General features: G+C 39.2%; 1 protein-coding gene across 1 annotated transcript in view; it reads left to right on the top strand.

The window, feature by feature from the left end:
• The window catches only part of wdr17 (WD repeat domain 17), a 138,244-nt gene that overhangs the window by 4,588 nt on the left and 114,349 nt on the right, over positions 1 to 19,307 (top strand). Inside the window, exons 2-12 of the mRNA XM_078266972.1 lie at positions 157 to 340; positions 445 to 675; positions 9,035 to 9,145; positions 9,415 to 9,555; positions 9,881 to 10,003; positions 10,392 to 10,579; positions 10,720 to 10,888; positions 11,572 to 11,663; positions 12,281 to 12,363; positions 12,480 to 12,566; positions 13,588 to 13,752. Coding sequence (XP_078123098.1) covers positions 157 to 340; positions 445 to 675; positions 9,035 to 9,145; positions 9,415 to 9,555; positions 9,881 to 10,003; positions 10,392 to 10,579; positions 10,720 to 10,888; positions 11,572 to 11,663; positions 12,281 to 12,363; positions 12,480 to 12,566; positions 13,588 to 13,752 — 1,574 coding nt within the window. The remainder of the gene's footprint in view (positions 1 to 156; positions 341 to 444; positions 676 to 9,034; positions 9,146 to 9,414; positions 9,556 to 9,880; positions 10,004 to 10,391; positions 10,580 to 10,719; positions 10,889 to 11,571; positions 11,664 to 12,280; positions 12,364 to 12,479; positions 12,567 to 13,587; positions 13,753 to 19,307) is intronic.

Here is a 19,307-nt window from a genome sequence, read left to right as displayed (position 1 = left end):
GCAACCCATTTAACCATGTGACTTTTTTCCTTTTGTTTGAAGTGCCTACAGTTCAGGACAGAACTGAATCACTAAACTGAACCTTCAAAATAAGGATAAAATCTGCTTTCCCCCTTTCTTTAATTCCTTGTCATTAACTCTGTCTCCTTCTTGTAGTTGGACCAGCAGTACAATGAATTTAAGTTGAGGTCCATCATGTCAGAGCACAAGAAGACCATAACAGCCATCAGTTGGTGTCCTGACAACCCTGATCTGTTTGCATCAGCCTCTGCTGATAACCTGCTCATCGTATGGAACGTTTCAGAACAAAAGGCTGTAGCAAGACTGGACAGTACTAAAGGTTGATGGATGATCTACACCAGGTTTTTTGGCACACTGGAGTGTAAGAGTACTGCAATGCCCTCCCCTCCATAAAGTATTACAGTGTCTCCTTTTCTTTCACAGGTGTCCCTGCATCTGTAAGTTGGTGCTGGAACTTCACTGACGGAGTGGCGTTTGTCTCCCAACGTGGTCCACTATATATCTGGGTATATGGAGGTCTTGACCCCGGGGTCACAGTACATAAAGAAGCCCACTCCTTCCTTTCTGATATCTGTCTCTTCAGATGGCATCCCACCAAGAAGGGCAAACTGGTGTTCGGACACACCGACGGTAGTTTGTCTGTTTTTCAGCCAGGTACCGATGTTTTCCTCAACTTATTACAATTTAGATTAAAATACATTCTTACGCATGCAGTAAATGCCATTTTTTGTGTGTTCCAGGCAATTATGAGTTTCAATAACAACTGATAAAATGTAAATATTTTTAGGGCCTGAGCACCGACAGCGGCGAAGGTCCTATTGAAACTGAAGGAATTATTAGGGCCCGAGCGCCGACAGCAGCGAACGCCCTGTTGAAACTGAAGGAATTATTATTCTTCCGGCAAATTAATTGCCTTTTTGAGGGGCTTACCATACTCAAAAACCCACAAAAATTGGCGGTTGCATCAAGCCGGGTGAAAATGTATGTATTTTAAGGGTTTCGGGAATAAGCACACAAAAATGGCTCGCTAGTGCCCCCTACAAAACTTAAAAAATTGAATCAAAATCGAAACGTGGTACACATATGTAGCATGTCCAGACGTACAAAAATGGTAATCGGAGCCATACCTTAAACCCAACAGGAAGTCCGCCATTTTGAATTGAAAGTTCGAAATTAGTGCAATTTTGGCCATTTCCTTATCGTACTTTAACGAACTCCTCCTAGCGATTCCATCCGATCAACTTCAAATTTGGTCTGTGCCATCTTAAGACGTTAAAGATGAAAAGTTATTAAAAGAAAAACTTTTCATCATAGGGCATGACCATGCAGGGTAGCCATTTTGTGCGTTTCGCCATCGAAATAGGAAGTGGGTGTAACTTGAGTGTACAATATCCAATTGGCTCGAAACTTTTCAGGATTCATAAGAGTCCAACCCTTACGACATCTACAGGCTGATATTGGCTCAAAGTCATAGCGCCCCCCTAGTGGCAACAGGAAGTAGACCTAAAAGTCCTCCTAGAGATTTCATCTGATGGACTTCAAATTTGGTCTGTACCAGGGCAACCTCTAGCTCACCCACTAAGAGTGTTCGCCCCATGTTGGCTGAGTCCTGTAGCGGTGCAGGTTCAAATCTGACCTGCTGTCCTTTCCCCAAAAAAATAATCTTTAAAAATTTGGTCTGTACCATCTCAACACCTTAAAGATGAAAAGTTATTTAAAGAAAAACTTTTTGTCAAAAGGTGTGGGCTTGGCGGCCATTTTGAGCATTTATCGATGAATGAAGAAGTTGTTATAACTTTAGTGTACATTGTCCAATTTGGCCAAAGGCCTGAGGAAATGTTTAGGCCAAAATTGACTTTTGGTCATAGCGCCCCCCGCTGGCAATAGGAAATCCACCTTATATGACAAACATCATCCAATTTACATGAAACTTATAATGTGTGGTCTACATGTGATACTGAGCCGCCCCCTATACTTCAACCACCCCCACTTACTCAGGACATGCCCCCTTTCATAACATTTGAACCGTTTAAGGTAGAGTCTTGTGTGAGGTATCATTGAACTCAGTAGAGCATTCCTTATTAATTGGTGATGGTTTGGACCGCCCCCCTATGCTTAAGCCACATCCCCTTTCATAACTGGTGACCCATTTAAGGTAGAGTCTTATGTGAGGTATCAATGAACTCAGCAGGGATTTCCCTTTTCATTAGTGACGATTTGCAGTGTCTGAGTGCAGCCATCAGCCATGCAAATGCACGGTCGCAAGGAGCGGCTTCCGCCAGTAACCCCGATGCGTGCAGAGGCGTAAGGGCCCGTCCAATGCTGCTTGCAAAAGTAAAAAGTAAAAGTGCATTCATAAACGATTCTTTGCAACAGCAAATAATTTCCAACTTCATGCAGGCCTAATTGAGGCTACTTTTAAAATCACTGAACATCAGTGGGCCTATCCACAAGTCAACAAAACATGCTTACATTACAACATGTGTAATCGACAAGTTAGATGGCACCAACATTTGGCCTAGTCATATCTGGCCTGGCAACCCAAAGGCCAAGGTTTTGTTTCCAGATTTGTGTGGCGACTTATGATGCGGGGGTAAACACTTCATTTCATGCATTCTGGTGAATTTATATGCATCTATTTCTACCTTTTTCTGAATCAATATGCTGGAAATATCTTTATGTAAAGGAAAACAGATTACAATCCAAATATAAAGTATAAAGAGTAAGGCTCTCAGGCATTCTGTATTGCTTTCAACTATTTATTCTCCTTTGGATCGACTTTTCTAATTATATCTGAGTCAGCACACGTAGCCTAGGTATAATTTACTCTTTCCTCCTCTTTTGTTGGGGAAGTAACCTTCGTAAATGTGCATATGACAATTATTCACCTCAATTATACATTATTCATTTTAATTTATTAATAAACCCCTGGACTGTAATATTTCAGATGTTTGAGCAAGTTTTCTGCTCATGTCCAAAACTTTGTGCACATTCAAAATATAACTCATCCCATCTGTGTTCTCTGAGGTTTGGAGGAGTCGTGATATTTTGTGAAAAATAAAGTTATAATAGGCTATTACAAGAATAAAGTCACTATATTTCAGAAAATAATCTACCTGCACCATAGTCTGCTGTGCATTATGTGATTGCTCTGCTGATACGGTAGATCTCTGACCTTCTTACAGACACAGAGCCCCATTTGGGTCTCTGGTCTCTGAATGAGACAAAGTTTAGGGAAGTGGCTGTACACTGCTCTACATCGGAGGTGGAAAACCAAAACTACGTCAGAAATACACGGAACACAAACGCGACACATCTGCCGCAACATGTCGACAGCAGAGCGCATCCATAAAACTGAAGCTGCACAGCTTTTTACAGCGAGATTGGACGCTAAGCGACGTCCGGTTTCATATTTGTTAGTCAACTTTTCAAAATACATTTGGGGCTGTAGCGCCTCACCAATTGAAAACCGCTGACGTATACTATACATGTTGTGGAAGTATTGAATATAATTTAATACTTAACTAGTTGCCAATCATTATTGCAGTTTCTCTGCCAGGCAGTAATTTACAATTCATTATACCATGGCTCAATTCTGATTGGCTGCAGGGTGTCCATTAAAAAGTAATATAGGACACCTACTCAAAGAGTTTCAGTGAAATGCATTAAAAGAACTCGCTACTCGCTACTTCAGGCTGCGGCCAACAGTACACATAGCATATCTGTTTGTGAAAGTCTTGATATTGATTTGGGAACAATGACATGGCTGGATAAACATACTGTCAGATTATATTTACTGATTGTCAACCGTACACAATGTTACTGACTGTAAAATCTTGCTAGCATAACGTTAGCTGTCTGTCTCGTAGCTGTCTGAGTCAAAGGGTTCTCTGAGCTGAGTGGACTATAAATACCCCCGTTGCTAAGCGTGGCAAGTCATATCTAAGGTCTGTCCTATTTATTGGAGCAGTAAACGTTATAGGAACTTTATGGGATGGGAAATGTTCCAGGTATTAGTCAAACCCTCTGATGTAACCAGGAAAACTGAGGTATTGTTTGAAAAAACTTTAGATTTTGATTGTAAAACATATTAAAATATAAATGAATGGTCTTTTAAAAAACAATATTTGGCAAGTGACCATGGTATAAGCGGGTTAATGCCCTTCGAGGTGTCCACAGTCAGGAATGAATGGACTCAGTGGAAGACTGTTCACGTCTCCTTCGTTGTCTATTAATTCCTGACAATGGACACCTTATTGGGCATTAACCCTTACATAAGGACCACCATATGTGTGGACTAGGGTTGGGTACCCAATCCGGTACTTTTTTGGTTACTGACCGAATTACGTCGGTACTACTGAGGACCTATTCCATGGATGTATTAAGAGAACTGGATACAGCGTTTGGCGCAAAGCCCCGTTCATGCCAATAAGAGTTGCTCAAAAGCGCATAAAGCAGTCATGGAGCTCGAAAATACCCGGATGTTCCACAGTCATGGAGCTCGATCTTCCGCATTGACTGGTCCATGACATCACGATGGACATGCGAACTAGCAACAGTTTGTGTTGTCATAGCAACACTGCACGTTCTTGAGCTTGTCTCTCGTGTCTCTTACAAGTATGTACGTTGTTCTCTTAATACATCCATGTTATACGTGGCGAACTCATGAACTCGCCGTTTCATTGTCTAAAATATTAACTAACGTTAAACATTGTGTTTTCATTGTTCCTGATCGTTTACATGCTTATCTAAATAAACGATGGATGTATTTAGAGAACCAAGGAGATGTAATCATTATGTCGTGCTACTAGCTAGATACTAGCTAGCGCTAGCTACTAAGGTTAGCCTGCAGTTTCGTGAACAAAGCTTCTCTTAATACATCCATGGCTTCATACCTCATCCAGGTCGAGTGATAGTAACACTGTATTAAAGTTACAAAAACATTTTCTTTATTTTTTAATTTTAAATTAAGATAATTAATTTTAAAATAAGGAAAATGTTTTTTGTAACTTTTTAGTGGTTGATTTTAAAAGCTAAAAAAGTAGAATGCAGGCTTAATAATGGAGCTAGTTAGGTAGCTAGCTAACGTTAACGTAATATCTTATATGTCCCTAAGAGCCGATGTGGGTTTAGGTTAAGGGTTTAACACTTATCTTATGACACATCTGAGGTCTGTATGCTGTAAAGCCTGTAATGTGGATGAGGGATGAAGGCATGGATGTATAAAGAGAAGCTCCATTCACTTTCGAAACTGCAGGCTAACCTTAGTAGCTAGTATCTAGCTGTCTGTAGTAACGTTATGTAGACATATATGTAGCTAGCTATAGTGTTACTGTTCTCTTAATACATCCATGCTAGCTACCACTGATGTTAGCTACTAGCTGATAGCCCTGGCAGTTGGGGAAACGCTAATGACGTTACATCCACGTTACAGGCTTTACAGCATACATACATCCATACATCCCTTGGATGTATCAAGATAATACCATTGATGTATTAGCTAATAGAACACATGGTGAATTACAGCCATTAGCTATTTCCATTATTACAGCTACAGGACCTTGGGAGAACCATCATTTGAGCCTGCGCAGTGCAGGGCAACATGTGTGGGTGCAGTCCCGCGGGTCTGCTCGCGTTCATTATGCGCGTTCATAATGCCTAGTTTAATATCTCTGGATTCGGCTACTAGTGAATATTAAAAATGTTTAAAACATGACGCTTTAAACAAGGACCCTTTAAGTGTTCGGGCTGGTAAGTTGTACCAAAAAAAAAAAATCTGCTGAAATATAGAACTTTCTTTTGCAACAAAGTCTATGGGAAAAGTCTTTCTGGGCCAGAGGGGTGCAGTTTCACTGTTGGCCGCTAAGCCCATGGTTGCTTTAAGACATGGTGCTGGGGGCTTGACCCATTCATGTTAAATAAAACAGTGGAAAATGTTGGTACCTGTAAGCGCGAGCTTATCTGTGCTTTTTGCATATTGACAGTAGGCCTGGCAAACTCGATTCCTTTTAAGTATTTGGGTTATTCTGAGTCACTCACTAAACTGATCCGGGTTGTGTGAGTCACTTGAGTCAGTAATGCTAAATCGCCAAGGAAACTCAGTCCTAGCCCAGTGTCTCTAACCACTAACGTAGTAAGAAGTTCTGTGGATTCACTCTGTGCAGACTCACTATTTTAGATCTGATATATAAGCTTGGTAGCTGGATATCTGTTGTTCAGCAATGTTTTCACAACAACAAAAACACAGCAGTCTCTGAACTCGCGTTGGGAATTTCGTTGAAGTTGGATGTAGTCCAGTTTGTTGTCTAATGTAATTTTTTTCCAGACACACAATACAGAGATCTCTCCTCTCAGGGGGATATGAGGGAGGGAAGCAAGGTCATTCGAAAATAGAATTGCCAACATCACAAAACTTTATTATATAAAAATATAATTTAGAAAATATACTAACCCTATCATCAGACGCGCGGGAAGTCATTTTCGGCAGGGGGTGCTGGCAGGGGGGCAGGGGGGTGCAGACCACTCTACCTCTGTTTCTCCCCTCTTCTCCATGAAGCAGGCTACAGCTGAGCTGACGGTGCGTACTGCACAGCGAACTCGTCACATACTTCGCTGTTTGTTGTTATAAGTAAAAGTTACAGACTGTTTCTTAATAGGCATACATACCGTAAATCACAATCATACTAGGCTAAATATAGGCTACCATCTGGGAAAAAGACGCAGAGATTAGACATTGTGTCTCTACCTTATTGGTATACCAAACATAGATTTGCGCTCTGGAGTTCGTCTTATAAACTCTGCCATGAGACCCTGAATATAAGATCATCCAAAATGTCTTTGTGGACGTGAAGCAGTGCGATATGTGAAAGTCTACTCTGAGTGATAGTGCTTCGGAGCCAGGTTTTCAGGCGGCGAAGAGCTGAGAAAGACCTTTCGGAGCCAGCAGCAGACACTGGTAAACAGAGGCACAAGTGGATCAGCTGTTCCACCTCGGTGAAGAGATCAGCTGTTCCACCCCGGTGAAAAGCCCTCTAGTTACTAAAATTATCCCTCTCTTCATCCCACACCCCAAACATGACGTACAAAATGCGTGGAACAGAAACAACAACCAGAGATATTTATAAGCGATCATTTTATTGTCATCGCAGTTATCTAACAGGGAGTGCTGCCGCACCAACAGGGTGGCACCTATGCCTATCATAGTTGCATTAGACTTTCTCCCTTGCCGGACAGAGTAGTAAAACGTGATTCACACAATCATTAATATTCTCTGCTTTTGTGTTTCAACGTAAAAATTTAACAAATAGAAGACTGTAGAGCGGATCTCCGCGGAGCACAAGAGGCCAAGGTAGGCTACATGTTAAATAAACCAAAAGGCTAGTGGTGATGTTAGCTAAATCTTCTTAAAATTGTAAATTATATTAATAATAAAACACTTGTGTTACATGGAATTGTCATGATTAAGTGCTCAGGTTCAAGTTCTGCAATCCACTGTATGTGTACGGTATGTAGCCTACTTTAAGCACTCGTTTGGGGCCTAAGTAGGGGAGGGGATGCTAATGTCTGATTTTTATTACAAAAGTTATGAGTCAGGAATAGGTGTGTTTTGAAATATAAATAGCTATTTACAAACTATGTTGGTTAAAACACAAAGGAAGGAGGGGCGAGCTAGACTTCGTTTTGTTTGACAATACTTCGAACGTCAACAAGAAGTGACATCACCCAACATCGCTTAGACAACGTTTTAACAACATTTACAATCAGGGAGGCAAACCCATTAAAATAGGAAATAATTAAGATCAGTGTATATGACAGAATAGTGGCATTAAAATGTGCCAGAGGCCACCAAATTTGGGCTTTTATGGCCCAAAGAATTCTCCGGGGGTGCATGTCGCCGGAGCCCCCTAAACCCCCCCCAGATGTAATCTCACTCCAAACATTTAATAAAACTTGAGAGCTCTGGTGTCGAATGACACATAGAGTGAAGACGATGAACCAACAAGAGACAAAGAAAGCACAGAGACTAAATACACAAGGGGATGAGGGTAGTAACGAGAGACGGATGACATGAGGGCTGATGAAGAGGTGGAACGCATCAGGGCAGAGCAGACAATCACAGAGGCGTAAAAAACACAAGGCAGGAAGTAAAACAAGACATGACACAGGAGAAACTGACACTACAAAGTAAAACAGGAAACTAAAGCATGAAACACAAGGAAAACAACAAGGAAAAACAGAACACAGAAAGAACACGGGCAACACACAACCATGAACAAACAGGGAAACATTAACACAAAGGCTGACAAGGATAGGCATGCTGGGCAGGACAACAGAGACACATGAGGTAATTACAAGAACAAAGACCTCAAAAACTGTTACATGGTAAAATGAAATAAACTAAACGAAAAGTCCAAAGGCCAACTGGCTAGAGCAAAACCGTGACATTATTTGATTTGATAGGTTGTAGGGACGGGTTTGGGAGGGGAGAAGGAGGTGTTGTATTTTGTGTGGTGTGTAAAATGTTCTAAATAAATAACAAGATGGTCTAAGTAAATAGAATAAATAGGTTTGGAATTATTTTTACAGCTGAAATTAATTGTTGTTATTGCAGAGGGAAAGTACTGAATAAAGGTACCGTTGGGTACCGGAACCGAATTGGAGGTACCGGTATGGGTACCGTTACCTCCAATTCGGGGGGGAGGTGGAAGTAACCTTTACATTCTCTTGTGGTCTTTAGACAGATGGCTATTTCCAGTTCCATACAGATCACTATAATTATAGTTTACCCTTGTGATGGTATAAAACCTTGCTCTCAATGTCGATCTTATTAGAAGAGATTTTATGACTGCTGTTAATTCTCTCTCTGTTGCGCAGTGAAATTAAGCTCATTATAACCATCAACATTTTTTCTTCTAAAATGTCTAACCCTACTCTTCTGTTTAGGTTCTATAAGCAGAGACATGTTTCTGTAAACACCCACACCTTCCACATCTGTCTGTCCTCTCTTGTTTAGGGAGTAAAGGCCAAAAACATGTGCTGCGTCCAGAGTCATTAGAAGGGACAGATGAAGAGGACCCAGTCAGTGCTCTGGAATGGGACCCTTTATCAACTGACTATTTACTAGGTTGGACAAAATATTAATATCACCAGGATTTAGCTATGTTAGCTGAAGTGATTTGAATTTAAAAGGAGAAAAAAGACTTACAACAAGACCCACAGAATAAAACAATAAAGTAGATTTTAGTTTTATAGTACAGTTATTGTTGGAGTGTTTTATAATCAAAACACTTAATCCAGTCTATTCAGTTATTGGTTATTACAAAATCTCTGTGACTATAATTGCAACTTCTGCTTCAACAATGCTAAATGATGAACACATTGTCTCTATCACAGTGTCTAACCTCCATAATGGTATCAGGCTGGTGGACAGCGAGGCCTTGGCTTGTATCACGTCCTTCTGCTTCCCCTCAGCTGCCGCATCAGTTCAGTGTCTGGCCTGGGTCCCCTCTGCACCAGGCATGTTCATCACCGGAGGTAAAGATTGTGTATTTCTGCCTTGATGTGTATACCGCTACAGGTTAGACTTGACTTTTAACCTCCAACATACCAGCCAGCTGTTGTTGCCACAGTGCAAACTGTCTATGTATAGATGTATACTTGCATATAAATGAGTACATTTGGCTTCTTAAAACCACAATAATACATAATATTATACAACTTTAAGATAGTTGGAGTTCATATTAATACCATCCATGCATTATGAAAGGACAGGTTTACAGACCAAGAACCATATTCATCACATTTGCATTATGCAAGAGACCTTCTTCCTTCTTTAAACTAATTTGTCTTTGTCTGTCAGACTCCCAGGTTGGAGTGTTGAGGGTATGGAATGTGTCTCGCTCCACTCCCTTGGACAGCTTTAAACTAAAAAAGACCGGATTTCATGCATTGCATGTCCTCAACTCCCCTCTTGCAAAGAAAGGTAAAATTTAGGATAAAAACTTTTGACTGTACACATGTGGTATAAACTTAAACACCCATGTAGCTGTTACAAGTTGCAGTGGTTCTATTATTAGGTTATATCAAATCTTGCAAGTACAAGTTTATACAAAATCCAAATCTTCAGCTACCAAAGCACCATAGATGAGGTTGAAATAAATACGCTGTCTGGGTATCAAGCAGCCATTCAAACACTGAGCAGTAGTACTTTTCCTCTTGTAAGGCTTCATTTGATTAGTTTAACAGCACTCTGTCCCTGAACTAAGGTTGAAACAAACTGTTAAGAGATTTAAGGATTATCTTATTTAAGATTTCTAGAATAACACAACCGATATCTTCTCTTTCCATTTACTTCCTCCCCTTCTCTACAGCTCAGAGTTCCTGTTCTCCCAGTAAAAGCCAGCACACCAGTTCCACCAGTGAGGCTGTACCTCCCCCAACCCTGTCACAAAACCGGTCTTTCTCTCTGCCTCCTGGCCATGCTGTGTGCTGTTTCATGGATGGAGGGGTGGGACTCTATGACATGGGAGCCAAGAAGTGGGACTTCCTACGAGACTTGGTATTCTATAACATCCTTTGTAAAGTCAACAGCCTACACTTGCTTAGACATGACAAAACAGAGCAACAAAAGAAGATGCCTTGTACTGTTTTTGACTTGTGAATTATTTGCTCTTTCTCTCTGTTTTATATTGTTTCCAGGGTCATGTAGAGACTATCTTTGACTGTAAATTTAAGCCAGATGATCACAACCTGCTGGCTACAGCTAGTTTTGATGGAACCATCAAAATCTGGGACACAAACACACTAACAGCTGTTTACACCTCCCCCGGCAACGAAGGAGTGGTCTACTCCTTGTCCTGGGCTCCAGGTAGATTAACTCCACCTCCACACACACAAACGTGTGAAACCTCTGCAACGGGGAAGAACTGAGGAATGACTCGTAAAATCACTTGCAATCCACTGTAGGTGATCCAAATGTACATACACATAACCTAAACATTGCAGCCCACAATGCACTGGCAGCTTCGGCTGTGGTCCTGCTTGACGCCCTGCACTGCTACAACTATTATTTCTGGTCATAGTTCTATTATCTTTATTGTTACTGCCACGGCACATCATGCCAACTGCTATAATAATTATGAATCATATTATTGTATATCTGTATCAATGTCTCTGTGTCTCAACCGGCAGCGGCAGATGGCTGCCCACCTAGAGCATGGGTCTGTAACGAGGTTTCTGCCTTTAAAAAGGAAGTTTTTCCTCGCCACTGTTGCACCAAATGGTTGCTCGTGGGAAATTGTTGGGTCTTTGTAAATTATAGTGTGGTCTAGACCTACTCTACCTGTAAAGAGTCCTGAGATAACTCCTGTTATTATTTCAATAAAATTGAATTGAATTGGATATAAAGACAGGTACATACACAAACAGGTCAGGTAAATGGTACAAAAGACTTCTAGTCCCATCCTAATAGCAATATGTCAATAAAGCGTATCATCTGTTGCCTGTGTGAAAGTTAGTGACCTTCTTTGTGTCTTTTGGTGTGTTTTGAAGGAGACCTGAACTGCATTGCAGGTGCAACGTCTCGTAATGGAGCGTTCATCTGGGACGTCAGGAAAGGAAAGATCATCACTCGCTTTAATGAGGTTACTTTGACTTTATGTGCAAAATTACTTTAAAACTGAATCTGTGTATCATTATTGCTGAGAAATCAATGTAGTATCACTTAGCTTGGTCCTTTATTGTCCTCACTAAGAAAATTGAAATGGAAATACATTTTCTTTGCATTCTTTCTTTCCTTGCAATAATTACAACAATAAATGTTTGTTTTTTAATAGACCACAGGGTGGTTTTTTTTTAATATAGGCCTCTGCCAAACAGTTGCGCATCAGATACTTCTAGACAGACAAAATCTAAATTACAAATCATGTACTGTTATAATGTGTTAGTATACCAACATATGTCCATTTGTTACCATGGGATTAGTGGTATTACCAGTACTAGTTTTATTTCCATGTATTTATTCTAGATTTTTACCATTACAGTACTTTGAAAACATCTCAGAAATGGTAAAAAAGAAATATAAATATATAATAGAATAAGAATAAATATATGATATACATTGAATGTTTATAAGCTGCTCTTATAAATTATTAATCTATCCTTGCCAACTACCCCTTAGTGAAACATCTGACTACAGTTTATTATAAATAATGGATGGTATGATGGTGTCTGCAGTGACAACTTCTTTTTCTTCCTCCAGCATGGTAAGAATGGTATATTCTGTATATCATGGAGCCATAAGGATTCTAAGAGGATTGCTACCTGTAGTGGAGACGGATTCTGGTAAGTCCTCATCTTCCCTGATACCCATATTCTGATAATATTTTTTTTATTACAAAAAAGCACAATATTTGTCCTTCATAAAAAGTCTTAAATGTTTTATATTGTTGTGACAACAGTATCATCCGGACCATTGATGGTAAAATCCTCCATAAGTACAAACATCCTGCTGCTGTGTTTGGTTGTGACTGGAGCCAGAACAACAAGTAAGAATTCAATCCATCTGCCCTTTTTCTCAGTCAATATGCATTAGAGTCACTTTATACTGCAATTGGCGTTGGGCAGACCTATTATCTTTCACTTATTTGAACAGTTTATAAACTGGACCTGAAAGACTCCTTGATAACTATTATAAACACAATTACAAGATATTACTAGATAAAGAAAGCAGCATTATAAAAAGTAATGAAAAAAAGAACAACAAAATCCAGGTTAAATAGGTAAAAATGTGTGTGCAACTCTGACTTTGTCTTTGTGACAAAGGATCGAGATGAGTGTAGGTGGGAGAGGAGAGCAGAGAGGAAAAGACAGATAGCTTACAACAGAACAAAATGAGTATCCAAACAAACAATTAAACTGAACAGTTGGTGTGAGTGCACAAGTACAAAATTACTATCAGACCAGGTCCAACCATGTCAAGTCAATTTTAGCTGTCTGTCTGTCTGTCTGTCTGTCTGTCTGACTGTCTGTAGAATTGGGTGCATTTGACAAACAATATCATGCATTTCTGGCTTTTTTAACCCATGTATGCCTATGCATTTTATTAATTAATTAATCTGTCTCCTTAAATAAACTGAATTGAATTAAGACTAGAAGAGAACAGACTAGAAGTAACAAATGCGGGGCGCCTGGATAGCTCACCAGGTTGAGCGTGTGCCCCATGTACGAAGGCTCATCCTTACCACAGCGGCCGCAGGTTAGGTTCTGACCTGCAGCCCTTTGTCATTCCCTCTCTCTCTCCCATTTCACATCTTAACCTATCCTGTCTAATTAAAGGCCTAAAAAATACTTTAAAAAAAAAAGTAACAAATGCATGCATCTTTTTGATAGATGTGCCTGATTTTGCAATCTTACGCAGGTGAAAAAGGCAGTCCTTGAAGGTTGTTTTATGTGGGAGTTAAAGGACATGGCTATAGTGATGTTCTAGCACATTACAGTGATACTGTCAAGAATAAATGTCTTGTGTCATCTGGTAGTTTTTTCACATATCTTTCTTTCTCTTTGTAGGGATATGATAGCAACAGGCTGTGAAGATAAAAATGTTCGCGTGTACTACCTGGCCACCAGCTCTGATCAGCCTCTGAAGGTCTTCACTGGGCACTTAGCTAAAGTATTCCATGTTCGCTGGTCTCCACTAAGAGAGGGAATACTGTGTTCTGGATCAGATGATGGGTGAGTACAGTAACAGAAAGTTAGACTTTTCATAATGTCTTACTAATTTTCCTTTAATGAGTAATATCTTCACTGCAGCGGCAAGTAATTTGGTAGAAAACGACAAGTCAAGTCCTCCAACCCATACGAACACATAGACCGTTTGTTAATACCCTCTAATACAACCCACAGCAGTGGTTCCTAAATTAGTGCCCCCACCAGTGGCATGAGATCAACACGTCCTCATACCTGAATGTAATGGCTGCAGTGGTTAACGTTGTGAAACAGATGGTTAAAGTGGTTTGGTTAGGTTAAGTGTTTGTTCGGTAACTTCAATTACATACCTGACATAGCGTAACATTATGAGAGGCCGTATAGGAAGTAATTCATACTTCTGTCTTACACACACTATCATAATCTTGCATATACACCACTATACTCATACACACACACTATTATAATTATTTTACATGTATGTATGAGAGGGTATAGTCATGTATATGAGAGAGTATAGTAGTGTGTGTGTGTGTGTGTGTGTGTGTGTGTGAGAGTATAGCATTGTATGTGAGAGAGTATAGTAGTATATGTGAGAGAGTATAGTAGTATATGTGAGAGAGTATAGTAGTGTGTGAGAGAGTATAGTTGTGTGTGAATGATTGTATAGTTGTGTGTGAGAGAGTATATAAGTGTGTGAGAGAGTACAGTTGAAAAGGAAGTTGGTTTGATCAATCAGGAAGACAGTTTAAATTCTCACTCCTCATTGACTAAAGGGGCCATTTTAAATGATCATTATCCGGTGGGCTTGCTGCTTTGAAAGTACAGCTAGCACCAACTCAGCATCAATAAGGAACATTTAAATCAAGCAGCAGAAACTTTAAAGACAAAAACAACCTTGTTGGATACAATTTTTTTTTCTTATTTAGTTTATTTTTCAAGGTCAGATTTTGTTTGTGGAAGTAAATGGTAATGAGGAAACATTGCTATCTTTGTCACTGATACTGTGTGTTCAGAGAATTGTGAGGGAAACTGACAATACCATACACTACCATACACAATCCTATATAACCATACACAGTCCCATATATATATATATTTATCTTTATTTATCTGTAGTTTATTGTTGTTTACATTTGTTTACTTTTTGTAAAACATATTTAGCTAAAAGTTTATTGTTATTCTTATACTGTATTTTTTTTTTTTAATACCTCTTTATTTAAAGAGTGTTTTGTAAGCTGCTAAAATCTGCTGCTGGATATCTAATTTGAGGGAATCATCCCAAAAGGATCAATAAAGAGAAGTCTAAGTCTAATTTGGGACATGACAGTGTCATTTTGGAAAGATTAATTTCTGAGCTCAATGGTTATACTCGGACAATCTCTTTCTTGCTCTTGGTTAACCAGCAGTTTGAAGAGGATGACAATCAGGGAAGCTTTGGTGTAGAGCCAAAGATCTTTGTCCGAACCCAACGGGACCGACGGGACCTTAATTTCTATCATTTTACACGGACTCACACTCCGGGTTGCACGCGGCAGTGCAGAGGCAATGCAGAACATTTTAGTTGGGAGTGACAACGCTGAAAAGAATGAAGACCCCCCCAATACATTTTGAGACTTCAAACAATGTTGTTCCAGAAAAAATACTTTATTTTCAATGAAACAGTTATGAACAGAATTCAAGAAACTGTAGACCCACTAGCCGATGACGGTAACCATGGCATTCAATTATTTTTGGACCTGGTGAACTTGTTGAACAATGTTGAACAATAAAATAAAATAACAAAATGGTTTCCTTTTTAGTCAGATGATTATTCCATTTTCAATTGTTTAAACAAGACATTAATAATGTCTTGTTTTAGGAAATGGTGAGTTATTGACAACGATGCCTCATCAATTTAGTCAAGTTCAACAGGCAACAGATTTTAATAATGTATGTTCAGGAGTTCTCGGAAGTCATTCCTGACCAAATCCCTGAGTGTTTTTTAATGCAAATTCCAGAGTTTCCTTGAAATCCTCGAATTTTTTCAGGACTGGCAACCGCAGGCAGTTAATGCATGTGTTTGCGGTGGGTAAATGACGGCCTTGTCTGAGTTGCAGCTCATGGAGAAAATCCACTGAAGGTTGTGGGGAGAAGCCCAGGGGTGGAATTGCATTTGCTCCCGTCGCAAAGGCCAGGAGTTGCAAGGGTCCCTCTTGCTCTGAAAAAGAAATACACCAAAGAACACCAAAAAATAAATTAAACCTAGCATGTAGAAAACTTTTAAAAAGGAGGGAAAGATAAAGACAGACAGAAGGGCATATGAAAAGATTTTTATTCCATAACTAGCAATAATACTTACCCTCAACATCCAGCAGGTAGTCCCTCCAAAATGCAACCACACATTCCTCTGCCCTTCTTTTGTTGCTGGCCACTGCTGACAGTCGAATTTCAAAGAGCTGTTCTAGTACATCAGCTGTGAGTGGGGATGGCTCGTGACAAAACAGCGGTCTGAAAGCATCTGGGTGCATTCTTATTGCATCAAGAACACCAAGGGTCTTCATCCCCTCCCTGAATCTGTAAAAATGTATCATGAAAAGATACAAATATCTGTTTTCAAATTTGATACATTATCACACAGCACATGAAAGGGATGACTTACAAGTGTTTTTGATTATGCAAAAACGTGATGTTCTTTAAGTTATTTTATATGCACGCCTTTATTTGGAGTGTTTGTAAGGTTGTACACTGGCTTTTAAAAATATATGTTGAAATCTTTAATTATTCTTAACCCTTGTAAGGTGTTCGGGTTTGTGGGACCCGGTTTCAATGTTTGCTAAAAGAAAAATTATGCTATTTATTATTTCTTCTAACTCAAACTCATTGAGCTTGGCTCATTTTCTGTGAAGAACATAAAAAATAACTTATTTTCAATGACTGCACACGATACAACCCCCTACACATAACTATTACATATGAGGTGTTCGGGTCTACTGGACCCGAGTGTAATTATTACAGTGTAATAATTGTAGGTGCTATGAAACTTAACTGTGTCCTCCTCCTAATTGGGCCTGCTGTGTGTGTGTGTGTGTGTGTGTGTGTGTGTGTGTGTGTGTGTGTCTGTGCGTCTCTTTGTGTGTCTGTTCATCTGTATATGTGCGTGTCTGAGTGTAGGTGCTATGAAACTATGTTGTCTTTCTGCACCTGCTATTCCCACACAAAGTTACAAAATTGTTACATTTCAAGTACTTTTACCTGTTCAGATTAAGTTCTAAGAAATAAGCACCAATAATGATCAAAAATCTTGTTTCTATTTTTTTACCTTTTTTATAATTGAATTTCCTTGTTTACTCACAAAAAACAAATATGATCATATGATCTCACAGGAGCAAATGGCAAATATGAACCATAAATGATATATATCATTGGTAATTGAGCTAAAGTAAACCTCTGTTAAGTATTTTTACGTACATTGTTATGGCTGTATTGATTTAAAAGCCTAATAATGTGGTGGGTCCACCAGACCCGGGAACATTGGCTGTGTAACAAAAATATGAACACCTTAGAAGGGTTAATTATGTTTGCTAAAATATGGAGTTACACAAACCTTTGAAGTGCTCCACTGACTCGATGAACCACCTGAAACATGATGATATCCTCCACCAAGTGGTTGTCTTCTATGTGTTTCAAAGTCCTTAGACACCCAGCATTGCCCAGATAATCTGTAATAAATCATTGTATAGTATGAACAACACAAGGTTAGATATATTAAACAAACTGTTCTTTCCTGGAGGCCAGGCCTGTATGTGATGATGAAATTAGGTGATGCATGAATTTATATGAATGACATGTTTTATTTAACTACTTCAGTCACAGTAGTATGTTGAGCACTGACCAAGCCTGGTGTAAACATTCATATGAAAGTCAGAAACAAATCACACAAACTAAAGTGCAGATTGCAGAAATATAAAAACAAATATGTGGCTTTACCACACTTAGTAGTATTTATATTATTATTAGGGCTGTCAAACGATTTTTAATCGCGATTAATCGCATGTTTTATCACATGATTAAAATTCTATTATTTTGCATTTCAGAACTGTTTTTAAGAACATATTAACAATGGAAAGCAATTCTTACCAGTGTATCTTGATTGGGAATCAAATGAATGCAAGGAAAGTGACTTTATGAACTTGACTTTAAGATTTGTATTCTTTTTTTTAAATGGAATTTTGGAAAACATGGAATTATTATTTTTTTTATAATTTATTTACTGTAAACAAAAGAAAAATGTGTGAATCTAGTCACACTTGAATCTAGAGTCAATATAGTGTGCAGTAACTCCTAAATAATTTTGATTACTTACTTACGTCCAGTGCATCACTTTGCAGCAGTTCCTGTTCTCCGTGTCGTACAGGCTGTGTATGCGTGAAACTGCTGTCCCCCTCGACGGCAATGTATAAGACAGTTCAGAACATGCCAACCGTAGTACTTCTTTAAGACCCAAGTCTTCTATGATGCTGACAGGTCTGCAGTTAGTTACCACCCATTTTGCAATAGTGGTAGTCATTTTTTTGGCTTTGGTTTCATCAACAGGTTGGCAAGTAGCACTCTCCAAAATAGTGCTTTGCCTGAGCCTACTAGCATCAACCTGAGTCACGTTAACTGTACTATGCTTAGCTCGTAGGTGGTAGCTCAAGCTTGACGTGCTTTGGCGATATTTTAATTTGGCTTTACACAATGTGCATATGGCTTTCGACCCGTCCGGGAGTTTTGGAAAATAAAAAGCGCCATTCAGAATTTTGTTACTGCTATCTTTCTCCATCATGCCTGCAGCCTGCAGCAGCAGGATGTGTTACGAGGAAGTATGGCAGCTTGATGATAAGTAAAGGTGCGGCAAAGGGTCAAAATAGTAGCCTGTTAGGCACAACGCAAAGCTGAGTGAAGTGAAAATAAATTAATAAATAGCGGCATGCGATTAATGCGATTAAAAAAAATGTACGCGTTATGCTCGGCCCTTAATCGCATCGCGATTAACGCGTTAATGCTGACAGCCCTAATTATTATTCTGTAATAAACATATGTAAACATGTGGATTGCACTTTTTAATAATAATAATAATAATACATTTCATGGTACTCAAAGACACACACAGATAGGCTTAACATCGCCACCCAGTCAGATGATTGCAACTCAGCTAGCTAGCCAGCCAATGCTAGAGCTTGCTCATTTAATGCTATCTTTGCTGTAAACAGCCTACTCTGATGTCTCCTTACCCAAAGATAGGCGAAATCCAAGAAATGCAGAACTACACTGTAATAAGCTGAGCATTGAATAGCAAATTACAATGTGTTTGAAATGGAATAACAGGAGCACAGCAATGGGTACTATAACTACCAATATGCTTCCATAACTGCTGCTGCTAGCTTTTTCTCCTAGTCAAAGTCAAATGTATTTGTACTGTAAAATATCATATACTGTGGTTAATCAAAGGGCTAAATACTGTGTCTTCTCTCTCATGTAACAGCAGATTTAATTCTGAAACCTGATTTCTGAAATTATTTCACACAGCTTGCTCAAACTTGCTTGATCATATTAACTAG

Source organism: Sander vitreus, chromosome 2, assembly GCF_031162955.1.
Source record: "Sander vitreus isolate 19-12246 chromosome 2, sanVit1, whole genome shotgun sequence".
NCBI classification, from domain to species: domain Eukaryota; kingdom Metazoa; phylum Chordata; class Actinopteri; order Perciformes; family Percidae; genus Sander; species Sander vitreus.
The sequence above is the reverse complement of the archived record's forward strand: the minus strand, read 5'-3'. Positions and strand labels throughout refer to the sequence as shown.